The sequence below is a fragment of the Cheilinus undulatus genome, linkage group 4, assembly GCF_018320785.1.
Source record: "Cheilinus undulatus linkage group 4, ASM1832078v1, whole genome shotgun sequence".
NCBI lineage: Eukaryota > Metazoa > Chordata > Actinopteri > Labriformes > Labridae > Cheilinus > Cheilinus undulatus.
In genome coordinates this window covers 44,291,567-44,313,165 of record NC_054868.1, presented here as the reverse complement: position 1 = coordinate 44,313,165, position 21,599 = coordinate 44,291,567, and the positions used below count along the sequence as shown (strand labels likewise).

The 21,599-nt window shown below is 39.1% G+C and overlaps 1 protein-coding gene across 2 annotated transcripts; it reads right to left on the bottom strand.

The window, feature by feature from the left end:
* Nucleotides 1-3,284: 3,284 nt before the first annotated feature.
* On the bottom strand, nt 3,285-19,640 carry LOC121507942 (carbohydrate sulfotransferase 12-like). Of its 2 annotated transcripts, XM_041784350.1 has the most exons (7): nt 19,298-19,640; nt 10,744-11,397; nt 8,645-8,787; nt 7,268-7,402; nt 6,968-7,096; nt 6,635-6,827; nt 3,285-3,862 (listed from the first exon to the last, which is right to left on the bottom strand). In XM_041784350.1, exons 2-7 carry the CDS (start codon nt 11,284-11,286, stop codon nt 3,590-3,592), a joined length of 1,416 nt encoding a protein of 471 aa, XP_041640284.1. In that variant the 5' UTR covers nt 11,287-11,397; nt 19,298-19,640; the 3' UTR covers nt 3,285-3,589. The 2 variants fall into 2 exon arrangements, with proteins under 2 accessions (XP_041640284.1, XP_041640285.1); XM_041784351.1 differs by lacking the exon at nt 7,268-7,402 and having other exon boundaries at nt 19,298-19,628.
* Between the last annotated feature and the right edge of the window lie 1,959 nt (nt 19,641-21,599).

Below are 21,599 nucleotides of genomic sequence, written 5' to 3'. Positions count from 1 at the left end.
CAGACAAGCACTTTCAGAGTGAAGCATTGTGACATTGATAAATTCAACCCGCCATCGTGGCTAGTTAGAGTCACGCTGCTACCCCACGGCCGAAATCCACCCACATTTGGCTAGTTGGCGGGTGTTAATGTCAAGTCCAGGTTATTAGTAATATTCATCCCCCAGCAACCGAAGCTAACCATTAGCTTTATGCTAAAGTGCTTTTCAACACTGAAAAATGCCAAAAAACGTCAGCGTTTAGAAATCGTCATTTCCCTAAAAAGCTCATACACGCGCTCCAGCTCAATGAGAGCTAAGAAGAACACCAAGTTAGAAGCTTACCTGTCCAGGAAAGGGAGCTTCCAGGTGCTAATCCAAGTTGAGAGCGATGCTATGGCGTAGTTGTGCCCATCTTTGAAATGCTTGAGATTTGTCCTTGTTTTATTTGTCCTGGCATCGGCTTTCCTTCCTTGGCCTGCTTTTCAGAGTAGGCTGTAGTTGTTAGTGTGAGAATAGCAAGGTTTTCAGGACGGTGAGTCCGCCATTATCAACTTGTCTCTCAACTTGTCTCTTGGTGTCATTGGCTGGTAGCGCCGCGCGCGATTTCAAACATGATAAAACGGGATTTCACACATTTCCGCTGGATCTCATTGCATTAGATCAAAAGTGTCATAAATAATTAATTCTATCTTAAAACGATTCGCCAGTTCCTGCAGCATGCCAACATCTGCCTGATTGTTATGAAAAAAACAGAAAAAAAAACAAAAACGAAAACAAAGAGTTAAATACCTCCTCTCACCTTCTAGAATCTCGGCTTAGTGATAGCGTAGTGGTTACCGTGTTCGCCGCTAAGCCAGAAGGTAGCAAGTTCGAAACCCGCCCCGGCAATGGGCATACATGAGCCAAGTGCTGGCTGACTTACACAGTGTCACTATTGCATACATGTCGCTTTGCCATTTTTTACATTTTGAAAAAACACAGCATTGCATTTTTATGCCTATTTTGCCCCTTTACCCCCTTTTTTGCCCATTTTGCCACCTTCAACTTATTTTTATTGACACTTCAAGCCTTTATTGCCACTTTTCATCACTTACATTGTGGCTATTGCAACAACAATTGGGCTCTTTGCTTGAGTATGCTCTAGGAACACTGCTCTACATAGACGTGTTGAAATTCAATGTGAACATACGTGTGAGACAATTGTAAAATAGCCATGCTGTGTCCTCAGGTAGTTGTGAGAGTGGCCACTGAGGAGAAAAGCCCAAAGAGAATGAGACTGAATAGGATTGTTGAAAGGCCTTGAATGTGTGCTCAGTGACAATGTAGCCTAGTTTGGTGAAAAGTGTCAAGCTGCCAGGCCACTTTGGGTTGATTGGCAAATGGAATGTGTTTTTTTTCCAAAAGTAAATGGCAGTGTGATGGCGTGCACAGGGCACGAGGCAAGCCAGTTAGCTTCAGTCGCGGGAACGGCTCCAGCCCCCCAAGCCCCGGATCCCATGCTTTTCCGATCCTGCTCTGGTCGGATCCGGAGCCCCACTCCGCCGGGGCGCGAACCTGCAACCTCTTGCTCCGCCGACAGGCGTCGTTGCACACGACGCCATCAGTCTGCCCAAAACTTCTATGAACTGGGAGGGGATTTATCTTTCATTTTTTTTTTTTTTTTTTTTTAATTCATAAAACCCCAGCAGATGCTCGCATGCTGCAGGAAGTGGCGAATCGTTTAAAGATAGAATTAACTCTTTGTGACGCTCAAACGCAATAGACCCATTTACAGTCATCAGAAATATGCACACATTTCAGCAATGGAAGTGGCTCTTTGCTCCACCCACTGAACCGTGTAAGTGAACGTTCGTGCTAAAAATTAAGTTTACAGCTGCTAAAAAAATGTCCGGTTGTTGCGTGGTTGGTTGCCAGAACCGCTATTCCAGCCGTGGATTAAAGTTTGAAAGGATTTCGACGGGATCCCGACCGTTTCAGATCAACCGGAGGCGTCTGTGGCTGCAGGCTACAAGAGGAGTTGACTGGACCGAGGAGACGATCAGAAATGCTTGCGTTTGCAGCGCCCGCCTTATATCAGGTAAGTTCTAACTACACCATGATAAAACTAGAAAACAGTTTGATGAACTGTACATAAAATATATACTTAAGTTACAACTAGCAATAAAAATAACTGATGGTTAGCTGAAACGTTAGCTAATGTTAGAGTTAGCTAGTAAACAAACACCTGTTTTGTTTACAGGTGAGGCGTCAATGGAATCCAGCAGTCCGGAGGCCTGTACGACGAAGCTGGATTAAAAAGCCCTGGATATCTCACCGCTAGCTGGACTGACTTATCAAGACATTTGCAATCCGGATCAGCTGTAATAGGAAGCTGGTTATCAACTCGCTAATTGCAGCCAGGGTTTTCCAATCTGGATCAGTGCGCGCTCACGTAAAAGGGGTGGTGTTTGCAGCGTCTGACCAATCACAAACATGGAGAAAGCCTGTAGAGCAGCTTCTTTTCAATGGAGGAACAGACAATCATTCTTCAAAAATAGGAGGAATTTAAATCAATCATCCAGGCCAGAAGCAACACTGTCGCCGGAATGAATGCTGGCAGAAAACTGCCGACTGTTAATGCGTAAATTCGTCAGACTATACAAAATTAATTTATGGGACAATATAAACTGACACTCAGGTTAAGCAGCTACAACGTTTAACTTAGAGCTTGAGACAGACGCTCTTAGCTTGTTTTCGATGTCCAGCTTCTATCTGTATTCCGAGTGGATTGAGGAAAACCTTTCCTACACTAGACTAAGGCAAAAAGAAGGATGTGGCTCTCATCATGGGACAAAGTTTTACAGGTGAAGCAGAAGGCGATCTATAACTTATCCCATTTTCTTGTCTTTGGTTTAGTAATTGTGGTATCTGGTGTAGATTGTTGGCCCTTTATTTGACCTCTCTCAGAATGTTGCATGCTTTGGTAGAAGTGCTAAAGGTAACACTTTATTTTAGTGGGCCCTATTTACCTAGTAACTTTGTAGTAAGTGTAATTCTCTATTAATTTCTCAAGAATAAGGTGGTATTTACCTTGCAATAAGTTGTCATTTTACCAAGAAATATAGTAATATTAAAGAATTATTTACCTAGTAATAATGTATAATTCCTTGTAATATGGCACCAATTCTCTGGTAATTAAGTGACTTTGTAGTCTCACTGTGATGGTGCTATTGGTGTAGAACAAGACTGCAATGCCTCTTCAACTAAACCACCATGATAAAGAAAGGAGAGTCAAAAATGTACAAAAACCTTTTATTTCTCTGTAACATCATTCCTCCAGAAATGTGAGCCAACAGCTCGCCCCAGTCTTTTCCCTATGACTCTTAAAAATACTATTCAAAGTGCTTTGACATGGGGAAAACTAACTGGGGAACCATAAGCAGTTGTGATGTGCTTCAGATATGTAATGATGACAAACATAAATAATACTGGCAGGCACTTTTGTCATTTGAGGTATGCACAAAAACGAAACAAACAGCATCACAGACGGTTTTCAAAGGCATACTCTGGCTGTGCACAGGTAGGTGAGGAGTGGGCTCTACACACGGTGCAGCGCCTCGGCCTTTGGCAGCTACCGGTGGAGCACGCTGTCGGGTTTAGGATATCCAAACAGCTCAAAGTCTGGTTCATACAGTTTGTAAAGTTCTCTTCTCATTGACGAAGGGATCTGTTTAAACCAGTCTCTCTCCCAGCTGGCTGCAGTGCGATTTCGAGCTCCTGACGGGAAGTGTAGTAGATGATCCACCTCCAGGAGTTTTAGCAGGTTCTCTGCGTCTGATTCCAGGGTTTCCAGTCGTCCAATGAAGTCGTACTTCACCTGGCATGGATGGCACAGACGATACACCTGAAAAACGCAGAACAGCTGGACTTACAATTTCAAAAATGCATCAATTTATGCTAAGGCGAGAGACTTTTTTATTAGATGTACCACTGTCCCGTATCTGTGTGGCACCACTCTCCTTTGTGTGTGCATATTTAATATCGACACCATGACAAAGAGGTCACACAGCTATGTTCCTGGTTTGTTCTTTCAAACATGGCTAGTTTCAATGCATTTCCCAAAAGAACATAAACAAAAGAAGAGGAGGAAAGCACAAATAAAACAAAAATTAATAAGATACTTTTGTATAAGATACATCCTGCCAGGTAAATTTAGGGCTCCACATGAATACATTTACATGCTGAAAACTCACAGCATGCAGCCTGGAATGGTTCAATATTTTTGAGTGCAGTATTGATTGATGTAGTGGTCCCACAGCAGCTGCTTCCAACAAGATTAAATTAAAAAAACAAAGTCAGGAAGGCTCTGATAAAACTAACCGTGACATTTTTTTTAGCTTATTTCATGGGAAAACCTCAGTACATGTAGACACATATAGTACATATTTATAGTATTAAATTGTGACACATGAAGTGTAATTGATTGGGACAATCTTAAGCATCAGCATGGCTCTAAATCAAAACTGTATTATGTTTTTTTTTCTAATTCAATTATTTTGTCTGAGTTTATGACTGATTCAAGGACAATCTGAAATATCAGCTCCAGCTCTGAGGAAACAATTAACGGTAATTAAACAATATTTGCAAGGGACTCTGTTTTTACATGGAGACCTCTGGTAATTATCAAGAATTATGGAGGAAGTCTGTGTTCTTAATCCTGTGTGAACTGACCATGACAGAAATTTGTAAAGTAAAATTCCAGTGCAAATTCTGAAATTTTGGGTAAAATTTAAAAGAAGGTTATTGTCTGCACTGGACATTGCATGCAAAGATTTCCACAGTGTTTTACGAGCAAATTAAGCTGGCTTGTCTTGCTACACAGTTAAAGAGAAAATGATAAATCCATCAGAAAACCCTGATGTACAAGAGCCATTAGATTAATATCATGGGGGGGATCAGCTTTACGTAGGTAATACAGGAAGGGCTAAAAGTAAAAAAGTTGGGAAACACTGCTTGAAAGCATGCAAAAATAACCTTTTCTACCTTTAAACCTTTAGAGCGCTAACAGTACATGCAAATTTAAACACTGTCATCCACAAAATGCTAGGTGCTTTACATTTCCTTTTGTACAGATTTCAACAAGAAAATCAGCACAGTACTTTGTTTACTGACACAGTCAATCTGTGCCCAAGTGTTTTCAAGTAATCCACTTGTGCGTGGAAATTTCATTACACCAAACACTGACCTAAAGCCCCTATGTAAATTCAGTCACCAGGGAGCTCTAATTGTAAACAACTTCAAATATTTGAAGGCAGAGAAACACCGCTCAGCTCTGTCAGCCTCCATTGCTTATTACAGCTTTTGAATTAAGCAGTCTTTTCCACAGAAACTGCATTCAATGTGTTTTTGTTTCATGGATGAATTTCAAATAATGAGGAAGAAAAGCTGTTAAAAGTGGCATTTCTAAGGATCCTTTCGGGATTCTGGGAATGGAGTTACATATTTATAGGGGAGCCTGGGGTACAGAAGGATTAGCTAATGGTTCTAACAAGAACAAAACAGGAATGAGATAAATCAACAGAATGACAGCTTCCAGTAGCGCATCTTACTTCCTTGTGTCACAGTCTTTGACCAAAAATCCAGCATTTCCCCACCTCTGTCTGTCACAGAGGCTCTATCATAGCACAAGACACAGACAGTTACAACCAGGTCTTAATGATTTGCATAAATAATTTAATTGCATTTTTTCCCAATATTGTGATTTATTTGTTTTTCAACAGACCCAAGCAAAAAAAAATTCTATATAATAACCAGCACAATATTAGATAAATTAAACTATGGATGACCCATTTGAAAATATATATCTAATCAGGATTATTTTGGCTCATATTATAAATTTGATATCAAATGCTATATTGAACAGGGTGATAAGTTTTATGTCATTCTTGTTCTGATTAAGAAAAACATACAGAAACAAGAAAAGTTGTTTAGTTGTAAACTATTCTAAAAAAAAAAAAAGACTCTTCACTGTTTGCATAATGTATAAATTATAACATTTCTGCTGCAAAAAAAATGCATTAAACTGGTAGTTTGACACGTTTAAGGTTAAAGAAATTTTGCAATGTCTGCAACATAATTGCAGCACGTCATATTGCAATTTAATCTTATATTTGATTAATTTTCCAGCCCTGGTTACAACTATAAAAACTATATTTTTTTTGCTTTGAAAACTGGTGAAATATCCAAAGTAATAAGCACATAACTAAAATAAGAAATACAACACAGGAGTAGAAATTTAAGAAAATAAATGTAGATATTTTGGTGCAAAAATTAAACTTATTGTACCTTAAAGGAGGCAAATCAAGAGCCCTTCTTAAATGTAGCTTTATTTTTATGACTCAAATGTTGTTTTTTTAACTGTGTCTGATGTTTTTTGGACCTTGAGTTGGTTGGTTGACATGTTTTTACACACACTAGTCAAAGATTACCTTCTGCCTTTGGCATGCAAGAAGCAGACAAAGAAATAATTTTCTGTTTATTCTATTACATAGAAATAATGCTGGACTTACGTTTTTCCAACAGAAGGGGGAAGCATTCTCATACTGATCAACTCCACAGTAAGATCATAAAGTTTTAAGGTTATGTTTGAGGGCATACAGCTGTGGAAGTGGCATACCTGCCGCCAGTGTTCGTTGAAGATACTCTCCTTCTCCGTCTCTGGATCCAGCAAGTATGTGATAAATTGCTGAAATGTGGGTTTGATTCCTGCTGCAAACGCCTCAGCTGCTGTCTCTGGCAGACTACCAGACATATTACCATAACGACTCAGCATGACCGAGCCAAACTGCCTGTAGAAGTCTTCATTTGGCCTGAAAACACAGGAATATGCATGCCATGATTATTCAAGAAGGCTGCTTTTAAGTGAAGCACATTTTCCACATTTACAAACACACACTCTGAAAGTTAAACACCGACTCTCTGTGTATTGACGCATTTATTTCATACCCACCTTCCAAACTTGTTCCTGAAGGCTGATATGAGACGAACAAAAGGGTCTCGTACAAACAGAAACTTGGTGTAGTGCTGGAGCTTGAGTGCCATCAGGTGGCGGGATAGAGAACCATAATGGCGCCAAAACCTGTAAAATATACCATAAAGAGCACCAGGAAGGCAGATCTTAAGTATGTTAAAATTTGCTCAAACCCAGCTGCTGTGATTGTGTTGTGTCAAAGGATACTAAACACATTACATACAGTCAAAGAAGCCCTTAAAGGGTAAAGGATTTGTCGGTGTAAATACAAAAACATACGAGCAAACACAGACAGCTCCCGAGGGGTAGAGAAAGGTCTGTCTGTGCTGCAGATCCAGAGCCCCGCCTGTCGTTTCCACTCTCTTCTTCCAAGAGTCAACCCAGTAAATAACTCCTGAACCACAAGGAGAGTTCCTGCAGTTTGTAATGAATATTAGTCTTAAAATAGGGAAACTTGTGACTCATTACAGTCAGTTCAGCCCATTTTAAAAGGAGCAGAGACAAAAGAAACAGATAGCCACAGGAATCAGCCTATTAGCCTTGTTTAAATGAAATAATCAATGGGTTCTTCTCTTTTATTTCTAAAATTCTTACATTTAAATTTTTGAAATAGATTATTTGTAAGTAAAGACAGCCATGCTTTCACTAAAATTGTGCAGATGTCCTTCTCTTCTGCCTCGACCTCCTGATTTACTGGCTGTTTTCTTTGTTGTCACTGTGGTCATGAGGCTGTCTGGTTTGTTTGGACTCAACGAGATGCATTCTTCACACTCCTTGGTTTCCATGCTGACTTGCTTGGGAGATCTGTTTAGTGAATTGGTAAAAGTTTTATGGTGGGAGTTGGCTCCTTTGTGCAGGAATTTGGTGTGATTTGGGTTTGTTATCTTTAAAAATGTAATATGCTACATTCCCAGGCTTCCTTGGTATGCTGTTTAGTCCCTAAACACTGCTCAATAACTTCATTGAGAGATGCAATTCTTGCATGGCTGAAAATTTTAGTCAAAATGCCATATAATCGAATACAAGTGCATGTATTATTAAGAAAGCAGAATTTCACACTGAACATGAACCATTTATGGCATTGAAATATGCCACCAGATACCCTTTGACACAGTTTAAAGCTAACATTTAATTTTTTTTCTTCTTCCTTTGATACCTTAAAAACTGCCCTAAGAGCCATCCCTTTTCTCTAGCCACTTTTTTTCTTTACAAAATGACTGACCACACATTTCGTGCTTGTTTGTGTTTAGATCAGTGGTTCTCAAATGGTTGGGCAGCAGGACACCACCTCCTTGTGAGAAGTCGTGACCCAAATTTAAAAACTAAAACGTCAGAAACTGGAGATAGAGTTGGGAATGACATAGCAGGAAAGGAGCCACAGCGCAGATTAAAACCACCAACAAGCCTTCTGACGTGTCCACCAATTTTTTTGATCATCAACTACATTAGCTCACATATAGCTGTTCAAACGCAGATTACTACAAATATTAAGGTGTTACAACACTGACTAACATTTATTATTCTAATGGTTAACATTATCAACACTAGTAATACTAGTATGGTAATGGTACTACAATAGTAGTGTACGATGATAGTTCTTTAATTACCCCTGAAAATGTTTCACATTTTTGTGTTTCTGTGTGCATGGTGTCATACTTGGCAAAAGTGAGGTGGAGAGAGGAGTTGTGTACGAGGTCAGGAGGGACAGCCTCTGGGTCAGTGTAAGGTTTTCCTGAAGACGGTGAGATCAGAGACTGGGACAGAACCACCATCACTCTCTTCCAGTTGGTGCATGCTACCTGAACAGGGGAGAGTAATCAAGAGAGTCAAAAGAGAACTTTGAGAGGAAGATGTTTATATTTTCTTGCTTCATTTCCACATACAATGAACTACTGCTCCATATCAGACTATAGGGATGCTCAGGATGGTGGATGGAGTTGCAAACAGACATGAGAGAGCGAGGGAAGACATTGGGGAAATGGCCAGAGGTGGGAGACGGACCTTGACACACAGTAGCCTCTGCAGAAAACTGACAGGTCAGCATTCTATAACGTCCTCTTTCATTCTTAAATTCTGGGTAAGGCGGTATGTCAGACACAATGAATGCATTTTGACAAGCTGTATTCTTCAGCGCTGTAAACAATGGATGGAAAGATGAACTGATACAGAGGAGGCATGTTACGTGTTACAGGTAAAACCTTCACAATAAGACAAACTTTCACCTGGAAAACATCAAACCGCTCTAAAATATGGTATCAGCCAAGACCTACATATACACACGTACAGAGAAAACAAAGATTTTTCTGATTCTTGGGGGGATTGTGGACAGGCCAGGGGCCCATATAGGCTAGAAAAGCCTGATAAAGTGTATTTTGCATAATATGTGACCCTAAATAACTGCTGATAAAGAAATATTTACAGCCACCAGTATTAATTTCATCGCCTAAACTCTGACTAAAAATGTTCATTGACAGTCTTTTATTGCCATGAGAAAACTAAACTAAAACCTGCCAAAAATAGATCTGTGATGACTAAAACTGACAAAAAGTAAGTTTAGTTTTCACCTACTAGACTAAAATGTAATTTAGTTTTCGTCACACATTCAAAATACAAAATATTTCTCCACTGTGGGTAAATCTGTCAATATACAATGCGTCTGTATCTCTTCTGTCTCTCAGCTGTAGAAAGCAGGGACCCCAGGTTTAACAGGGTGCATAGAACACAGTACCATGACTTGGTACCAGACTCGAGCCAGAGAATAAATGCTTGAACAAAAAGTAAAGACTAAAATGTGAGGACTTTTTATGGACTAAACTAGACTAAAATGTTTTTGAGTTTTTGATGACTAAAACTAGACCAACACTAAAAAAGGTAGAAATGACTAAAATGTGACTAAAACTAAAAGGCATTTCATCGAAAGACCAAGACTGGGACTAAAATCAAAAATAGCTGTCAAAATTAAACCTGATAGCCACAATTAATAAGAGTTTCTACTTGTGGTCCTACTTCTGACTGAACTCATTTTGTAAAAGGACATCAGGCATCTCCAATGCAAAGAGAGGCGCAAGGAGAAATATTTAGCTCTCATTGAGTGGGATGTGCCCTAGGTAGCTACCTATACCTGATGGTACACTTGTACATTTTGCTGATATACAGGCCTGATATATGATAATATATATAATTTAATACAATTTATAGATAAAATTTATACTACCGATTGTAAAGCTGATATATCAGTAGAAACTTTCATATTACATGTCCAGAAGTTACACTCGCAATTAATCTATCATTAATCACACAGAGTGCCCAACTTTTAACAACAATTTCACTTAAAATTGCTTCATTGCTTCATTGAATCAGTGTTATGTAAAGCTCCTGATTGTAATGTGGATTGTGAGAAGTAATAAAAACAAGCTTTATCAAGCTTCATTACAGTATTATTACAAATTGGATCATGGTTTACAAGATGAATGGACTGAATACAAAAGAGGACTGGAAACTAGACATTAAAACCACAGATTCTTGTTTTAAGAGACAATAAATTAATTAGAAATGTGCTCATTTCTTCATTAACTCTTGTACAATCAGAATTTTTAAACTTGTGGAGTTCTCCTTATTGACCTCTAAAATGAAAGCTGGTTTAATGCCTTAAGAGTTTGAAAAACACTTTATGGCTCCATTAAAGTCTACGTTCATCACCTACGTGATAAGACTGTTTCATATAAATACAGACACATAGATAAGGACAGCTGTACCTTGGGAACGTAGCAGTAGATAATCTGGTGAGTGTCGTCTACTATAAGGTGATCCAGTTCTCTGTTTGGGATCTGCTCAAATGCTCGAGTCCTTCCAGGGAAATCCATCGCATCCTTCCCTGAGCACACATCCATAATCCTCTGCTTCCTCGCCTCCTGTTCCCTTTCCTCCACAGCGGTGCGACTCCTCTCCTTCTCCTCATCTTCCCTTGTTTCCTCCTTCCTTTGTTCTTGTGTTTCCTTTCCCTTATCCTTTGTTTGTTCCTTAGCTTCTCCTCCTTTCTCCTCAGGAACCAGTGTTGTACTGGGGGCAGTAGTGTGGACGATAACTGAAGAACTGGCGTGTGCTCTGCTGGTGGGCACAGAGCGTGGCGGGCCTGAAGTGGCCTGAGGGTAAGAGTCAGAATGCAGTGATTCGTGTTTGGGGTCCTGAAGCGGGTAGAGGTTGAAGCCTCCGACGTCGTCCCAGTACACGATGATCAGCAGGATCATAAACAAAGACCCCAGAATGAACGCCACTCGTAGACCACGCCATGTTCCCATGGTTACACCAGGTCCAGAGCGGTGATTGGTGAAGAAGAGAGGAAGAGGTTATCTTAGCTCCATGGTGGATGTCTATGCCGGAAGGAGGCGTTTCCTGCTTTTCAGATGCAGCTGAAAGAAACAGGAAATGTGACTAAAACCCCTGTTCCTCTTTCAAATGATGATCAAGCAACAAGAAAAATGGCCATAATAAAAAAAGTGGAAATTATGGTGTGAAGAAACTGAGGCGTCATGATACCAGATTTATTCTTTGACAGAATGAAACATCAGTGGTATTTTCAAGCGTTTAACCAGCTGAAAGAACACTGTATATTTTCACCATGCTACTTTGTACTTCCTTCACATTTAGGAGGGAAATACTTAACTACATGCAACGTGAGCCTGCATCAGAAATTAAATCAGCTTGATTTCATTGTAGTATCCTGACAGCATGTGAGTGAAGCAGCGTGACATGGCCTAACGTTTCTCTCCTGTGCCCAGTTCCTGTCTTTCTCTGCAGCTTGTGTAGACATGTGAAGAACAATAAAAAAGGGAGATGACAAGGAATTAGGAGAGTCAGACAGGGATATATTCTTTCACTCTCCTCACTCAACAGAGCTTTATAGCTTGTTTTAGAAAGTGGAGATTAATAATACCCTTATGGGTTTGAAATGTTATGCTCTGACTTTTGTTAACTTGGGGGCAAAACTATGCAGCTCAGAGCTGTCAAAGACTCATCAGTACAAAAACGCCACAGTTCCACCATAGGCGCTTTATGTCATACTATTTACAAAGGCAGCCTGAAATCTGCGGCTTTCTATGCCTTTATTTAGAGACAGTACAGTGGATAGAGATGGAAATTTGGGAGAGAGGAGGGTATGACATGCAGGGAAGAAGCCAAAAGCCAGATTCAAACTAAGGCCACCCCAGCACCCCTACTGCTGTATCATTCATACAAATTTTCCACTTTAATTTATTTGGGAGATGTCTTCCACTTTACTCAGTATCATTATAGATGATGGCTGCTATTGTTAGTTAGTACTGGCACACATTGTCTGCATTCGCTGCTGTTTAACTTTCCTGCACCAGCTTATGACCTTTTCGTTACTTTAAGATTCAAACTGCACATTTCTCTGCCTAACAGCTATACAGCTGTGTCCCAATTCAGGCGCTGCATCCTTTGGAGGGCTAATTTTGAATGAAGAGGGATATTAATTGCTTTCTTATCTGAAGACACCTTCTTTCCCCCACAAATGAAGGATCCATCAGGTGGGTCATTTATGACCCGAAGCATCCTGAGATTAATAGTGTGCCAATTATAGAGCTGGTGGATTGTCAAGTGATCAAGTGATACACTTTTGACTGTAATTATTTGGAATAAAGTCAATCAAAGGGCTAAAAACAAAAGGGGGGTTTGAAAAGTGCACTCAGCTTGAAAATCACAGGTTGAAGGCATGATGTTAGTTATGTTAGATAGTCCTTGGACAGCTGTTGAGGTTGCGGGGTGACAGGGAAGACCTTAGAAACAAAAGAGTAAAGGCGGGGATAGCTGGTGGCTAAGGCTGGGCAATCAATGGGAATTTAGATAAAATCAGAATATGTCCTACTGCAATTTTTAAATCAAAGAAGTTGCCATATTTGTTTCACCTGAAATGCGTCGAAAATAAATAGATAATAATAATAGATAAAAATAAATAAATGACAGTTTCAGACTTTTTTTTGGCAGCAGAGATGTTATGTTCTCCACATCAGTCAAACATGATTTTTTTTCTAGAATAGTTTGCAAAATGTCTTAGGTTTCTTTCTTTCTTTCTTTTTTTTTTTTTTTTTTTTTTTTTTTTAATGTTTCCCTTATTTAAAATGAGAATGGCAGGATGACCAAAATCGTTCAGCCCTGTTGGTGAATGTGAAATCCTTCATAGGTAGTCTCATCTTAATTTCCCTGAGTGGTCTATGCAGGATATGAAGGCTGAGTCCTTTGAAGTATGCTCTCCCTAAATTGAGACATCACTTATACATACAATATGTTATGGATTCACAGAGTTTGAGATTCTTAAAAAAATACCTTGTATGGAATAATTCTGAGTAGACTACATCCACCATTTTTGCCCAATGTGTGTTTTGGTCAAAATGTCCTCATATAATTAGGTCTATACATTCACACCCAAACACTTTGTGAAAACACTGTAATTAAATTAAGGATTAACTGGTACTATAGGTAAGACTTTTAAGGCACTAAAGAGGATTACAAGTGGACTTAAGCTTTGCTATAGGATGTTTACATCCTCATTAGTGCCTCATTAATCTAGTAGGAGCCACAAGGGGGACACGTTTTGTTTTGGATTGTGAGAAACCTAGTGGGTGTTAAGCTACAAAAGTTAAGTATCTAATCCCTTTTTTCCATTCTCAGAACTCCTTTAGGGTGACGAGTAACAGAGCTACAGTAAATGGACAAAGCAAGAGTTATGATAAAAAAGAATAAACCCAGTGAGAAGTTTTCTTTTTCTTCTATAGCGTATCAATAACATTACTTAAAAATGTATAAGGTGTGAGAAACCCCTGATAAATAATGCAATAGATATGACTGAAACCATTATAAGCTATTACAAGAATGAGGGACTTCCTGTAAAAAATCTTGTTAAAGAAACCTACATTATACCTCACTTCCTCAATGGTTTTACATGAGACCCACGGGTTATTTAAGGTTTTTTTTCTACCACTGCTGGATTTTATGTTTCATGAAGATTGTCAAGGGGTTGGTGATTGTGTTCTGCACTTTTGTCATTTGAAAATATTCTCTATTTGTATGGATTTAGTGGACAGGTGGATTCACAAGTCTGAGGGTCATCTTCCCCTCTGAAATAAAAGCAAATTTACATAAAAAGGAGTCCATATAATGCTTCATATTTAACATGTGTTGGCGTGTTAACACGGCATCCATAGTTAATGTGACAGGTGGTCTTTTCACTGAAATGGAAATGCAAAATGAAACGGTGAGGGGAGGGGGGGTGTTTGTAAATGCCAGCACAGTGAATAAATGCATAGAGTATGAGGGAACACTGACAAGTTTGAGCTGGTATTGGAGTGGAGCATGAATGATAAATATTTTACCATCTATTCCTTAACCACGGTACATTTGAAAATGTGAAGAACTTTTACTGTAACTGAGGGATTCTAAAATATTATATTCCTGCTTTGTATTTCTCAATTTAGACCTCAAACCTTCCCCCTGTGGGGTATCGGCAAATAAAGGACATAAAAGGTGCAACCGTTTCAGAGCAGCGAAGAAGAACCAAAGGACCCACTGCTGCAGCAAAGAATGGAAGCTGCGTTACAGTTTTTCTCTGAATGTGATTGTTAAAATGCCTTCCAGATCGGCGCTGTCATGCATGACAAGAAGTGACACGCTTACTTGCCACATTCAGCCCTTACTCCACCCTAAAGGTGTGTATTTTGTTATTTTTTTCAACAGATTATTTTCCCATGTCCCTGGTAATATGCAAGGACATCAAGGTGTGTCAGTCCTCCTTCCGCCCGTTGGTGCCCTCATACTAGCTTACTCGCCACATCTACACCTTCTTTCAGCATCAATTTTTAGCCTAAACATGCCTAAAAGTTCTGCACAGTACTGTATATCACAAGAAAGGTGTGTTGGAGAGAAATTAATACACGAATTGCAAAAATAGCATAGCAATGTTCTTGAGAGAGAAAGCTGTCAATGTATTTCTGCAATCTATACAGTATGCAGGAATGTGCCTGCAAGTTTTGACACTAAAAACAATAAAATACATATAAATCTAATATATTTTTGTAGTTCTGGTATCAAAACAGGAATTTAAATAATCTGAAATAAACCAGCATATTACCAAAGATCAAAATCTGGTCTTGTGACAACTCGATTGACTCTATCAAGGACACAGGTGATAATCTTTTAAAGTACAAATAAGAGCACAGTAACCTTCAAAGCACATGCTTTAATCTGTTATGTCCAGTATGAGTTGTCCCGGGGCCGTGGGAACCTCAGGCTCCACCCAGGGCACTCAGCTGTCACGGAGATGTGAACAAACGGTGAACAAACGGTGCTGTGGGGGTGGGAGCTGCTTCAGTCCAGAGCTTGTTAGAGGGCTTACTCCCCTTATTGTCTGTCCTATAAAAACATCTGCTGTTGGGGGATATTGTGGAAAAAATGACTGTTCTAATAAAACGGGGGAGAAAAACACAGACAGTGAAGGGAGTTAGCCTGAAGCAGAAACGCTCCAGCTCTCATTCTGACAGAGAAAATTATTGTTTTGACTGTGGTGTTTCTTTCCACTTGGTTTTAAATCTAAACTCCACGTTGACTGAAGTGGCCTATTTTGAGGAATATGCACCCACATGCTTGCTCGTATCTTGGCACACACAGTCCTCAGGAGCACACATAGGGCCGGGAGATATGGACTTAAAAACATATCTTGATCATTTTTAGCGGAATGGTAATACATGAGATACATCTTGATGTTTTCCTGTAAGAAATGAACATTTATTATGAGATCAGAATAACAGACCTTAAAAATTCTTGTAAAATATGCACAATACTTATTTACTGGACACAACAGATAAACATAAGTTATAGGTATCTGTTGATGCCACATTATTTCCTGATGGTTGATGCTTGTAAACTGGGTCGCAGAACAAGTTTGCAAAGATTTTGACAGTGATTATTATTGCGATTTTGATATGATTTGTGGTATTAAATTGTAACAATTTTTACATCATTATCCTCTTTTAACTGAAAAACATAGTCAGTGATTATTGAAAGAGTATGAACTAGAATGATTTTTTGTCATTTCTGTGCCAAAAAAAAAGTTAATTTCTAAAGCTAGAATGTATTAAATGTGCACCAGGACGTCTCTCCTGCAAAATAAATCTTAAATTATATGTAAAATGGATCTTTTGACACACGTGTCACCTTAATGGCAGGGGCGTCCAAACTATGGCCTTGGGGGCCACAGGATATTTCTAAAATAAAATGACATACGGCCCACATTGTAGCATGAAGCATGAAACCTGAAACCACGCTGATTCTGTAAACAAACATTTTTTTTTTTCTAAAGGTTAATTTTTGGGCATTTTGTGCCTTTGTTTGATAGAGGAGAGGATAGTGGATAGAGTTGGAAACAGGGAAGAGAGCGGGGAGAGACATGCGGTAAAGGGCCTCTGGCTGGATTCGAGCCTGGGCCGCCCGCGTACATGGGGTGCACGTCTTATCCATTCTGCCACCTGTGCCCCGTAAACAAACATTTTGACAAGAAAATTTTATAAATTTTTTGGGACTAAATTGAGACAACACTTAAGTATTTGACATTTGGCAAGCAAAATAATATTATTATCTTGATTTTAGAGATGAAACGGTATCACTTATTACGTGGTAGAGTCTCAGTACTGTTGTTGACGTGACTGTTTCAGAGAGAGAACTTAAAGGCAAAAAGTATAGATAGTAAGTATAGATATAGATCTAACAGTGTATAATAAACAATATATACTGCCAGACCGTGGTCACACACTTGATGTGGAATATGAGTAACATGAAGAGCCACTTTACAAATCATCACCCTAAAAGCATTGGCGAAGATGTGAGGCGCAGAATCAGGCCAGGTAAAAAGATTCTTAAGGAAGCGTTCACAATCCTGCTCCCCCACAACAACGCCAGAACTCAACAGATCACAAGGTTTATCTGTGAATATTTCACCAAAGACCTACGGCTATTTTCTGTGGTGGATAATGAAGGTTTTAGGAGGTTAGCTGGAGCCAAAGTATCACTATGTATTTTAAGCCTAATGCACACCCACAGCACTTTTTTGCACATACTCTAACATTTAAAGTGAAACTGTTCTTGATAAATGCCACGTCACTCTTTGTTAAGTCTTCATTTGCTTTTGTTTTTGATACCATAATGAATCCATTTTTGCTGACTTGTTACCAAGGTATTAACATACTGTGAGATTTTGATACTATTACATCGCTACTTCATTTGTACCACCCTGACTGATTACCACAGCAAATAGCAGTACCAATAGCATTCCAAAGCCAGTGGTAGCCAGAGCTAAGAAGGGGCCCCTGAAATCTGATTGGCCTCCCCAAAATCATTAAAGTGATATTTGCAATGTCAGCCATTAACAAGTCATTTGAGCATAATCAGCACTAAGCATATCTTTGCATAGATTAGATTGGTTTTATGAACTTTATTATCCTCAAGGTGAGGTATATGGAAGCAGTCCCATCATCTTTGGATATATTTCTGTATGTGGCCCTCAGGGGTAAAAGTTTGGATACCCCGGCCTTAAGGAGATATTGCACCTCCTCCATTAAAATTTAGATAAATTGGTCTGCCGTAGTCAATGTCAGCTGAAACTGAATTTTAAAAAGTTACATCCCAGGCTCCAGTTTAGCTCAGTGTGTGGAGCAGATGCACGTATACAATTCTCAAATCACTGATCAACTCCCGCTCTCTGTGCTGTTTGGTGCATGCCATTCCCCACTCTATTTCCCCATATATCCCGTCTCACCTCAGCTGTCCCATCCAAATAAAGGGAAAAGCCCCCAGAAAACCTTAAAAACAAAAAAACAGTTGCATCTCTAACTGAGATCAGTTTGCAGCAGACACTCAATACTGGATATTTTTTTGTTTCCAGTATCTAAAATTGCATGTAAAACACTGTCTAAATTGTACAAAAACATCAACGACACTTTGATATGGAGGTCCCCAAGATTTCCAACTCTGAACCCTTTAAAGTACTATATCTGACACACAATTTCATTAGGCCTCTGTCCAATCCTTTCCTTAAAACCTTTTGTATACAATCTAATAAATGAAAAAAATGCCTTTCAGTGGATTATCAATTTCCCAGAAATGCTTAATGAAACTTGGAATCAACGGTGGTGGACAGCTCCTATCCCAGGACAGAAAGATATAGACAATCTTTCATACCATCAGCAATTAGACTGTATAATTCTACAGCAACCAGATGAGACTCCCAGACGATTGAATTTCCCTTTGGGGATAAATAAAGTTCTTGTATTGTATTGTATTATTGTAATGCATCAAATGTGATGCAAAAAAAAAAAAAAAAAAAAAAAAAAAAACAAAAACAAATTTGTTGGCGATTTTTCTTTTTTGGTATCAGTGGGTTATATATCTCAGTTTCAAAAAAAAAAAAAAAAAAGAAAAAAAGCGCCTGATACCAAATTTTTTTTCGTATCAGGCGTCTTTTTTTTATTTATTTATTAAAAGGCCTATCATGTGTTTCAAAATGAGGAAATCATATTTTTTTTCAAAGATCTATAGTGGGTATTTTCAACCATGAGAGAAGGAACACTGTCTAAATTCCTTGAATGTGTTGGCAAAATCTGGAAAAGTTAAAATCAGTTTTAAAGATATATATATGTATACATGACACTGTCTTACACCATATCTAAAAAATATCGGTACCTTAAAACTCAATATTTTCCCCAGCCCTACCCACACGTGCAAACATTTTAAAATGGAAAATTACGTTAAACACATTTTGTTAAATTTGAATGATTTTTAGGGCTCAATAACAGTCTTATTTAGAGAGAAATTCCGTGTATCAAGTGGGCACATAATGTTTTATTCAGCTGTTTTTTCCGTGGGGTATTCGCCATCAACTGGTCCCAATCTTGGATGGAAAACCACCTTAATTTATACAGTACACAGGTTACAATGTGCCCTTTCACTGGCCTTTTCATCGGACTCTGTCTCCTTCTCATACATCGGGACACTTTCCTTTTTAACTCCACAGCAGCAGCAGACGACAGAAACATTAAAACTTCATTTTTCTTCAAAGACTCCTCTTCATTTCCTCCGTAAACCTCTTCACCACGCTCCCTTTGAGCTGTGAAAAAAAAGCCCGGTTCTGTTCCCTTAATGCCCTTCACACCGGGAGCATCACGGCGACAATTAAACCCGCCTGAACATGAATCAAATCCTGATTAAAATCAAACAAGATGGCCTCAGTTTCAGGTTTTCTCTTACCCGGCAGATGAGCTCCATGGTTCCGGGTGGTCAGCCCTTTGTCGCCTGCTCGGTGTCCCCCTCTCTGTCTGTCTGCGAGACCAGTGATGGGACCGGGTGGGCACGACAGGGACTGTGGTGGTCTAGGCTCACGCTGCAGTTAAATCACGCGAGATTTGGGGAAACCAGCCACTGGCCCCTCCACACAGGGTATCGTCTTACAGACTGCACTCACACACAGCCTGCAGCCCGGATTTAAAGCTATGAAACCGCAAACCTAGCATAGCCTTCAAGATTGGTTTCCAAAATAAGGTCCGAGGACCTGAAGGCGGGCCAGGACGGGGTTTCCACTGAGAAAACAAGAGAAATGTAACTATAAATAACAGCTGAGGACACTGGGAAATCCCATCACCATCAAAAGGAAAGAAGATAAATATACCGGGGTTCAAATTTAAACTCAACTGTCCCTTTCACAATAAAGCCATAAAAAGGAAAACTTCAAAATAAAAAACTGCACATTTTCATGAGTATCGAGACGGTATGAATGTCATTACAATGACTTAATGCTCTTGAAACATCTGTTAGTTGTTTTTTAGGATGATGTTAGCTTATATGAAAATCTTTGACCTTTTTTGAGAAATACACTATGCTATTTAAGCTTGGACAAGCATCTAAACTTCCAAGACATTGCAGAGAACAAATGATGTATTAAAATTAGGTTTATTTACACCAGATTGTTCACTTTTGAGTTAGGCCTAGTTTTTCTGTGGCTGCAGTGTGACGAAAAAAATGCTTTACCCTTTAACTGATTTTACAAATCGATCATGGTCAATTTAATTTGGCTTTTTTTCAACAAAAAAATCTTTAAATGTCGAATTGAAAACAGATTTCTACAAAGTATTGTCAATTAAATAAAATTTGTAATATAAAATAAGTGACTGCTTAAATATTCAACCCCTTAAAGCAGCTGACCTTAATAGACAGAGGTCCAGCCAGCTGGTGCTAGCAGTCTCACAATTAGTGAAACTGGCAGTGAATGTGTCTCAAGTGATTGTAACATAAAGACACTTGTGTCTGGAAGGTCTAGTCACTGGTTAATCAGGACTCATGGCTACCATTGCACCATGAAGCCAAAGGGACACTTAAAGTAACTCAGAGAAAAGGTTGGTGAAAGTGCACATCACCACAAACACACTATCCCCACTGTGAAGCACAGTGACGGCAGCATCAATCAGTGGGGATGCTTCTCAGCAGCCAGCCCTGGGAGGCTTGTATATATAGAAAGGAAATAACCAAAACTTCATGCTTGCTCTGGAAAATGGAGTAAAAGAAGATGTAAACATGCATGTCCTTCTATAAACTTGTGCTTTTTAACATGCTGTTTTTTTCCTTTTTTCCATGTAAGGTCCAAACTACAACTTTTTTTGTTAGATACATTTGGCTGGTTTCTCTTCAGGAGGTAGTGGTTGGTCCTTATGTCTGACCATTTAAGAATTACTGCTATTAAGTATAATCTGATATAAGCCTATATTGAATAAAAACAAAATCTACAGATGTTTGCAACAGATGAAACTTGTTCAGAATTCTGTCTGAACTACGGTTCAGGAGTAGTCTCTTAATGAGTATTTATAACATCTGTGAGTTGATGTGGAAATGACGGGGTTTCTGTCCGCTGTCTCCACATCACACGTCTCAGCGGCTCACCAGCGGTAGCTGAAAGTCAAGACCAGTGATCCTGTTACTAAAAATAGTCACACATTCTGTCAGTGAAGGCATTTCGCCCAGGAAATTAAATATTTTGAATGGTGCCACAGAAAGATTTCAGTTAGACCTTATTGTCAACATCAGGTAGATGAATGTTTGTATAAAATCACTGTAAGGTCAGTCGGATTAAGCTTTTATATCCTGCTCCAAACCTGATCTTAACCTTTCTGAATCCAAATAAAAGGCCTGTTGTTAGAGCGTCTTAGAGTCTCTGCTGGATGATGTATAATGATAAGGTGTATGCATCACAGCAAACCTCACTTCTAAATGCCATGTAAAGCACATAAAAATGAGATTATTGGCAGATATTGTCCTTCGTGAGGGTAATGATGGCTACTAATAGAGCACAATAGGGCTATATTTTATACATCAACTGCAGTGTTTAACAAAGTCTTCTGAAAACAAGCCCTTAGTGGAAAGTTCCCCCATTAAGTTCATCAAACACAACTGTATTCATCTGTACAATATGTTAAAATAAGTCAAACATAAAATGGAATTTCACTTTGGGGAGTTTCAGGGTAAACCAAAATAATGTCTTTTTAAAACATCCTGTAAAACA